General features: G+C 46.8%; 1 protein-coding gene across 1 annotated transcript; it reads left to right on the top strand.

Moving 5' to 3' along the window:
* Positions 1-753: 753 nt before the first annotated feature.
* AHSG (alpha 2-HS glycoprotein) lies at positions 754-7,997 on the top strand. Its single transcript, XM_022570075.3, has 7 exons — positions 754-1,033; positions 3,144-3,254; positions 3,522-3,606; positions 3,979-4,142; positions 5,298-5,399; positions 6,299-6,385; positions 7,045-7,997. The coding sequence occupies exons 1-7, from the start codon at positions 821-823 to the stop codon at positions 7,363-7,365; spliced, it is 1,083 nt and encodes a 360-aa protein (XP_022425783.1). The 5' UTR covers positions 754-820; the 3' UTR covers positions 7,366-7,997.
* Positions 7,998-8,949: the final 952 nt, after the last annotated feature.

Raw genomic sequence — 8,949 nt, 5'->3', positions numbered from 1 at the left:
AGCAGAAATAGAGACATAGACGTAGAGAACAAACATATGGATACCAAGGGGGAAAGGGGGTGGTGGTGGGATGAATTGGGAGATTGGGATTGACATATATACACTATTGATACTATGTATAAAATAGATAACTAATGAGAGCCTACTGTATAGCATAGGGAACTCTACTCAGTGCTCTGTGGTGACCTAAATGGGAAGGAAATCCTAAAAAGAGGAGATATATGTATATGTATAGCTGATTCACTTTGCTGTACAGTATAAACTGACACAATATTGTAAAGCAACCATGCTCCAATTAAAAAAAAAAAAATTGCTGAACATCCTTACTTCTCCCCACATGGACCCCACGGCGTGCTCAGCTTACAGTAGAGGGCACTCCCTCTGCTGCCAAATCCACAGCACTCCAGGGCCAGCTGTGCCAGCCCCTCCTCTCCTTGGTGCTCACCTCATCCTCTCAGCTGCCTCGTTTCTTTGCTGCTGTTACCATGTTCCAAGCTGACTCTGGAGCATCTCCCCAGCCCACCCCCCAATCTGCCCCCACCCACCCCCAAGCAAGCATTGACTCTGGCAGATTTCTGCTAAAGGGGGACCAGTGATGTCCTAACCTGTTTGCTTTTCCAGGACTGATGTTTGCAGGGGGATTTTTTTGGAACCAGAACAGAAATCATCCCACATCCTTACGCAATTCTTCCACAGGCTCCAGCAAATAAAGGGCCTTTGGACCCTCCACCAGTCTGCCTTTTCCAGCAGAGCACCTGGGTTGGGCCTGAAGCCTCCAGCTACCTGCCTGCCGACCTGCCAGGACCTCTCCGGAGCAACCATGAAGTGCCTCGTCCTGCTCCTTTGCCTTGCTCAGCTCTGTGGCTGCCACTCTGTCCCGCATGGCCCAATTCTGGGTAATAGGGAACCAGCCTGTGATGACCCAGAAACAGAGCAAGCAGCCCTGGCAGCCGTGGACTACATCAATAAGCACCTTCCTCATGGCTTCAAGCACATCTTAAACCAGATTGACAGTGTGAAGGTGTGGCCGCGGGTAAGTGAACCTGCTGTGTAGGAGGGGGTCGGGCTCAGCTGGATGTCTCTAAGAGCCCACCTCCCAGCACAAATGAAATCGCAGAATGGAAACATCCTGATTCCTCGCAGGAGGGAGGGAGAGACGGAGGGAAGAGAGGAGACATTCTGTATTGTGGTCAGTGGTCTCCAGGAGGGTGCTGGTTGGGGGCAGGAGGAGAGGGAAAGGCTTTGAATGATATTTTGAGGATCACAGGTAAAAAGTGTGGTTTTCTAGAAAAACTAGGACCAGAGACTGGATTCTAGTTTCCCAACTACCACTGACTGGAAATCACTTCTTTTCCTTTGGTTCTGTTTCTCTAGGTAAAGACTGAGAGTGAATGAAATGTGCATTTGATAAGTGCCTACTATGTGCCAGGCCCTTTCACATATATCATCTCCTTAACCCCTCTCTCACCCCACCCCCAGTCCTATGGGGTATTGTCCTTGTCTTACATGAGGAAACCAAGGCTCTGACATATTAGGGCATTTTTTTACCCAAGGTCATAAAATAGTAAGCAACAGGCTAGGATTCAATTCCAGAACTGTGTTCCTTCCTCTACACAAGCTGCCTCCCCAAGAAAGGTACCCACATCCCAATGAGAAATCTTGGCATGAAAGGATTCACCCGCTCACATGCTAGACAAGAAACCAATGCAGCCTGAAGCTGGTGACAATGATGATCAAGCTGGGAAACGTGTGCCTTGGGGGTCAGCCGAGTGATTTGGAGAGGTGGGGAAAAGACATCCATCTATTGCCTATTTTGAAATTAGATTCTATAGCTGATGAAGGATAATTCTTTCAGTCAACACTGATTACAAGCCTTCCATGGGCAAGAACCAGTGTCAGGCGCTATGGGAGATACTAAGTTGACTCATATGAAATAACCAGTTTTGTATAATAAAAGCGGTCAAATATTGGCATTTTAATGATGCAAGCTAATACAAAGGTGAGAAAGACATAGTGTCCACAAGAGATTCACAGTCTAGGAAGGAAAATAAGGCAAACCTCAGGATGTCTGGACTGACTCATGAACATCTGATCTCACAATGGGACAAAATATTTGAAATCGGGATTGTCCCAGATGGATTTTAGGAGTTCTGCAACCATAGTGAAGTACAGTGGTGATTCAGAGGAAGCACTGATCAATTCAGGGGAAATGACACACAATGTGCATATTTGAGGGAAAGAAGGAACAACACTGCAGTTTTCACTAACAGCAGGGTTGGAGAGACCCAGGAGCCCCAGGTTCCTATTCGCTAGCTCTGAGTGTTTTCAGGAAGTTAATTTGGGCATATCTGCACATCATAAAACACAGCTTCCTCCAGGAAAGGAGATTTTGAGGCTTCAGGTACTAGTGAATCACGCAGAACAGACATGAGAGACAAGCAGAGCTGGGCTGAAAGAAAAAATAGCCATACTCGTACCTTCTGGATTTTTCCGGGCTTTGAAGAAAGGATACAGAAACAGGTGAACTGGCAGGAACAACTCCAAGGAGTCATACAAGCTCCCCTATCACCTCCTTACCCGCTGCTCCTTCCCTCTGTGCTAGTGACTGACTGACGAATTGCTTCCTCCATCAGAGGGAGGCTCACGCTTCCCTCTCATTACCAGCAGGGGGCAGTAGGGAATAGCAACTTTTCATCCAGGCATCTACAAGCCAAAAGCTAAAAGGCCACAGACAATAACTTTTCCTTTAGGAAGGAAAAGAAAATGGGGAAGGAAGGAAAGTAGATGTTGAGAAGGAAGGAAGGAAGAAGTAGAGGGAGGGATGAAGAAGATAAAAGAGAGACAGTAAGTTATTATCCTATACCAACTTACTTCGCTGCTTGACTGAGAAAAATCCAAAGCTGACTTTTTTAAAAGTACTGCTTGAAGGGTGAAAATTTTTAAATTAAATAAGTATCAACATTCACTTTCAGCTTCCAGATACAGCTCAGCGTGATGGCTGTGCTTCCATCAACCAGTCCAAGGCCACGCCCCCTTCTTTCTTACCTCTCCAACAGGGAGTGGGTTCAAACCCAGTAGGGGCTCACCCTTGGACCCGCTCAACAGGATTAGGCTGCTCACCTCTTCATTCTCTGTCTCCACAGCGGCCCACGGGAGAGGTGTTTGACCTTGAAATAGACACACTGGAAACCACCTGCCATGTACTGGACCCCACCCCCCTGGCAAACTGCAGCGTGAGGCAGCTGAAAGAGCACGTGAGTGCCCCTCTTAGGGCGACTGCTGCGGGGGCAGCTAAAATTGCCAATTGATGGCGCCTTCCCTGGGGCTGATTTTTACAATTCACCTTTTTATCGTACTCCCACCCCCTGCGAAACCAGTGTCATGTTTCAACATCACCCAGTGAAGGAGATTTTGTGAGGCTCACCTTTGACATCCACGTCCCCCCTGCCACCATCCCCCCACCGTGAGAAGTGAGAGGTCAGCCCTCCTCCTGGTCCCTCACTGTGGGTTTATTTCTCCAGGCGGTGGAAGGAGACTGCGATTTCAATGTGCTGAAACAAGACGGAGAGTTTTCCGTGTTGTCTGCAAAATGTGATTCCAGTCCAGGTAGAGATGATTATTATTCTTATTATAGTTACCTGGTAGAGACAGTGAGGAGGGAACCTGAATTGTTTTCAACAGAAGTAGTTCTAGCCACTTTGTTGGTGATGAAAAGAAGCCAAGTTTCCGGGGTTTGGGGACTTTAAAACTGTGTTTTAAGGAGCTGTTCTCATTGGAGGTGAAAATCGCCCCTTGGTGAGAGGGGCTTCTGCAACAATGCCAGCATGGCAGGAGCCTCCCGAAGGTTTAGTAAGAAGCAGATGATCCTCCTGCAGCCATTTGGAGCATGTTTTAGCCCTTTCAAATAAGCAGAGCGGGGGCAAATGCCGCAGAGAATTACAGCCCCGAGCCAAGTTGATTTCTTCGCTCTGTGCGCAGACTCGGCCGAGGACGTGCACAAGATGTGTCCAGACTGCCCCCTGCTGGCCCCGCTCAACGACAGCCGGGTGGTGCACGCAGTAGAGGCCGCGCTGGCTGCCTTCAACGCCCAGAAAAACGGCTCCTACTTTCAGCTTGTGGAAATTTCTCGGGCTCAATTGGTGGTAAGACTGAGACCCTGCTGACGGTTTGGGCAGTTTGGTGGCACTTTGGGAGTGGACGTGGTGAAGCAGGGGTAGCCACGGGAAGTCAACGAGGGTGGTGGGAGAAGAGGGAAAGAAAGGGTCCTGAGTGTCCTAAGGACCCCGAGGACCCTCAGTGCATCCCTCACCTAAGCCACTTCAACACAAAACAGCCAGATGCTGTGTGTCCCCAGTTCCTCGGTTCAAGTTAACACCAGGATGGAAGTTCCCACTTTATCCAGAAGCACCCACTGTAAATTCATGGGTCTCCACATCGCCATCACCCATCACCACGGCACATCTACAGCACTCTTGTAATTGATACTTACAAAGGCATGGGCATACTTACATATAAGGGCAAGGATCCTAAAATGCCTCTGAATCACTGAGAAAAAAAACCCTAATTGTACCGTGGCTGGGTTAGCACATTTGAATGCAGTGGAATTCTAATATTTTAAAAAACTAGTATTCTGGATACCAGCCATGGCATACTTGGAAATACACTATAGATAGTAATTCTATTAACCAGAATATGCGATTCATAGAACACCCCCGCCCCAGACTATAACAAATAACAGATATTTTATTATTGTAAGTGTCCATATGCTCCAAGAACTATAAGATAGAAAAGCATAAGTATCTTCTGTACTTTCATTTATATTTTTCATTTGATCCTGCTGTCTAAAATACGTGGGGGAGGAATTAATTTCTTTACTTTCCCACCCCATCTTGGAGTAACCTGAGCCTTGGGTCTCAAAGTGCAACCCCAATAGGGAAGTTGGCAGGAGGCAGGGTTCCCACTCAGGTCAGTGTAAGGTCAGCCCTCTGGGTTCCTGCTTTCTACCTGAAAACTCACCTCTGCTCTGAATGATGAGCAGTGGATACCTGCACCTCCTTCAGGGAAGACCCAACCCCAGCTCCTGTATGCAAACCCTTCAAAAACCCGGTGTCTCACTGTAAGCCGTATGTAAGCCACCGGGGGCATGTTTCCTGGCCACACAGTGTGGTCTCCATGAAACGTGCTCCCTGGACTGTGCAATTCCATGGCCCTCGCTACTTCCCTCTGGCCTCTCCTTACCAGTCTTTTTCATGCTAAGTCATGTTGCTTCATGAAAATTTTCCTTTTCTCCTCATCAGCCTCTTTCAGCTTCTGTCTCTGTGGAGTTTGCAGTGGCTGCCACTGACTGTGTTGCTAAAGAGGTCGTAGACCCAGCCAAGTGCAACCTGCTGGCAGAAAAGGTGAGCGGGCTAGGCATTGGGTTGGTAAAGCCAAGTCATGGAACAGAGCATCCTTAGAGCAAATTCGTATCTTGCGGCTGCAGAAAGGAGAAATGCAAAATACCCACTGCCTGTGAGGCTGGGTCGTGCCAGGTCATCCTCTGGGGTGTCATCTCCCCTGCTTAAGAGCTATCACCGGATCTTCTCACCCAGTGGAGGCCCCTGGAGTTAGAGAGGCTGTTTCCTAACTAAGATGAGTCATGTCAGGCCATTGGGAGTATAAAGTGTAGATTTTCTAGATAGACCTCTGATATGAAATCTTTCAAGTCCTTAAGCCAGTAATGTCCACTTCTAGGAATTTAGCCTAAAGAGATCATCGTGTTTGACAGAATATATCTATAAAGATGATTTATGACAGGTACAAAATGAGCCCAGAAGATCTGAATGTCCAAAAGGAGGGAATCATTGAATAAAATATGGCACATTAGTAAATAGAAAATTATACAGACACGAAAATTAACACTTTCAAAGAATAAGGAATGATATAAGAGAATGCTATCATTATAGCACGTGAAAAACACAGTATACAAAATGGTGTAGTTAGTGATGCCAATTTTTAAATGATATTTAATAGTAGTTAAAAATAAGAAAGAAATACATAGATGTGAACAGAAGTTCTCCTGGGTCACCACCATTTCTGAGATTATGGGTGATCTCTCTCATTCCCAAAACTTTTCTGTATTTTCTACATTCTATATAAAATATAAGCAGAAATCATACACTTTAGGAAAAAGATTTTTTTAAAAAAAGGAATTAGGAATTTAAGGTTTTTTCCCTTGATGTGTTGGAGTATAAGTGAAACTGGGAGAGAAGTCCACTTTCTGAACTGGTTCAAATAACTCCTCTCTTTCTGTGGGCAGCAATATGGCTTCTGTAAGGGGACAGTCACTGAGAAGGTTGCTGGTGGGGAAGATGTTGCAGTGACCTGCACGGTGTTCCAAACACAGGTAAGGGCGTCATGGATGCACTTGCCCTTATCTTCAGAATACAATGACCCCTTCACCTTTCTGCGGTGCATTAGTAATTTCAGGGCATTTGCTGCCTGTCCTTTTGAGCCCCGCCATATAGATAGTGCCAGGGAATGTGAAATCATCAAAAAACAAAAGGTTGTTTCAGCCATGCCCTCCCCTCCCACGAACTGGTGGTTACAGGGCAGAACCTCCCTAGTGTGCAATTGGCGAGGCCACGTGTTTTATTTGCTAGCTTGGGAGTGGGGGCGGGGAGAGGCGGGGGGGGGGGGGGGGGGAGTGGGCGTGGTTTTCTGAGTTGCAGAGTCCAGGTGGCCAGATCTGTCTCACAGCTCCCTGTGGCTGCAGGTGTAGATGAAAAAGAGGGTGACGCTACTGGTGAAGGTTAGCCATAAGCTGGGGTTCTTTTGCTCGTGGAACAGTGTAAGTCTACCATCCCCAACACAACTGGTGAGAAAGGGGCTACCGCAGGCCAGTTACCCCTCCCCTGGAGCCCTGATGGCCATCCCTTGTACCTAGGTAGTTCTTTTTTGCCAGATTCCTTGCAAATAAAAATTAGTACTGTGAGAGAATTGGGTGGGGTTCCACCTGGAAGGAAGAGAAAGGCAGCTAACCTAAGGAAACAATCCTCTCTCCAGCCTGTGCTCCCGCAGCCCCAACCAGACGACGCCGAAGCAGGGCCCCTCACCACTGCACCGGGCTCGGCTAGGCCAGCACTTTCTCCAGCTGGCCAGCCCGCAGCCTCCCTGGTGGTGGGACCCAGGGCTGTGGCAGCTCCCCCGACACACTACGACCTGCGCCACGCCTTCTCGGGTGTGGCCTCAGTGGAGTCAGCCTCAGGAGAAGCGTTTCATGTGGGGAAGACACCCAAGGTGGCGCAGCCTAGCATTCCTGCTCCTGAAGGTCCAGTTCCAGTGGTCCGCCCTTGCCCGGGGAGAATCAGACACTTCAAGATCTAGAAGACGGTCAGAGATGAGAAGGTTTGGCACAGAGAACGTGGCCACCATTTTGTCCAAGTATGGGTTTGGGTGGGAGCTGTGTCTGCTATCAAAGCAGGTGCTACATGTGGTCTAGATTAATGTCAAGTCTTGAATGCCAGCTTCTCGTCATCCTTTGGAGGTTGGGGAACAGAGCGGGTGATAGTTATGTTTGATGGAAGGCATAAGGTCAGCAACTTGATTGTTATTGTTTTGATGCTAAGCCACCACCATTGTGTTCTCTACTTTCTCTTGACCTCACAAAAATAATTGGAACTGTGATTTTTGAAAGGTGCTCTTGCCAAGTTTATATCTGCTTGTTAATAAAAATGCCTGAAGGACCTTCCTTAAAAAAGAAGGTTCTAAGCTGAAATGTGGTCATGATTATTTCCAGCTTCATCCAAGCTCACGTGTGTGTGGTCTGTCTTTCCAGCAACCACACCACAAGTGTTCCTAATCAAAATCAAAGTGAAAATAGGAACAAAAGAGAACAAAAATCTGCTATATTACTACACACAGGAAAAAGTGAGACTAGGATCTGCTCATAACTCATAAGATCTGATCATTTCCTTATAAGAAAATAATTCTTTTCATTTCATAACGGTCAGAAAATATTGCTAAATTGGGGTCAAGTGCCTGAACTTTGTACAGACAGACCAACCATTGGTTTCCCCCAATACCCAGGTAAGGAAGGATCAGCAATTAACACAGGAGCCTCACTTTAATTATATCTGTTCATTATTTATGCTTAAAATAACTGTTAGTTGTACTATATATACTTCATTTTATGATGCAGGATTGGTCTTTCTACCCAATCCATTTTAAGACCTCAAGTTAAAGTTCTGGTGTATAGTATGAATAGAGGAGGGATACCTGGACAGGTAAATCCAGCGGACATTTGTAGATACTATCCAAGTGTTCAGAGAGCATAAAGAAATAAACAGTTCCCATTATAGAATGGTGCCTAGACCATTTCAATTTTTATCTACTAGCATTAGGTTGTTCTGAGCAACATAAGTGATGGGCCCTTTCAGGTGAAATTTTAAAGGAGTAGGACTCATAACCAGTTGAGTGGCTTCACTTGAACCAAGGAGATTGAATCAAGCATTGGCACTCACCTTATCACTCTTGCCTAGAGGTTTTGCCCCAGTAACCAGAAAGAATGGCCAGGAAGTTAGGAAAACCTTTAGGTATCTCAGAAGCCAGGGGACATGAGGAAGGTGTGGTCAGCTAGGCTAAATGCTGCAGAAAGAGCAATAAGAGTGAGGACCAAGAAAAGGCCATGGGTTAGTTGACCAACTAGGAGGTGATGGTGACCATTGGCAGATGCAGTTTCACTAGAAGGGTGAGTATAAAAGCCTGGTGGCAGGGTTAACTGGTGGAGATGATGAGAAAATGGAGGGGAGTGTGTAATCTCTTTTAAGCAGTTTGATGGTGAAGGGTGGGAGAGAGAGGATGTAATCTAAAAGGATTGATTTTGGACAGACACAGCAGAGAGGGGCAGCTTGCAGTGAGGCTTTCGTTCCCTGACCAGGGATGGAAACCTGGTTGTGGCGGTGAGAGCAT

This window comes from Delphinapterus leucas, chromosome 4 (genome assembly GCF_059928025.1).
Source record: "Delphinapterus leucas isolate spDelLeu-1000000601 "Yukka" chromosome 4, BTC_Dleu_Yukka2, whole genome shotgun sequence".
Taxonomy (NCBI): Eukaryota; Metazoa; Chordata; class Mammalia; order Artiodactyla; family Monodontidae; genus Delphinapterus; species Delphinapterus leucas.
Note: the sequence above shows the minus strand (reverse complement) of the source record. Positions and strands in the feature narration are given on the sequence as shown.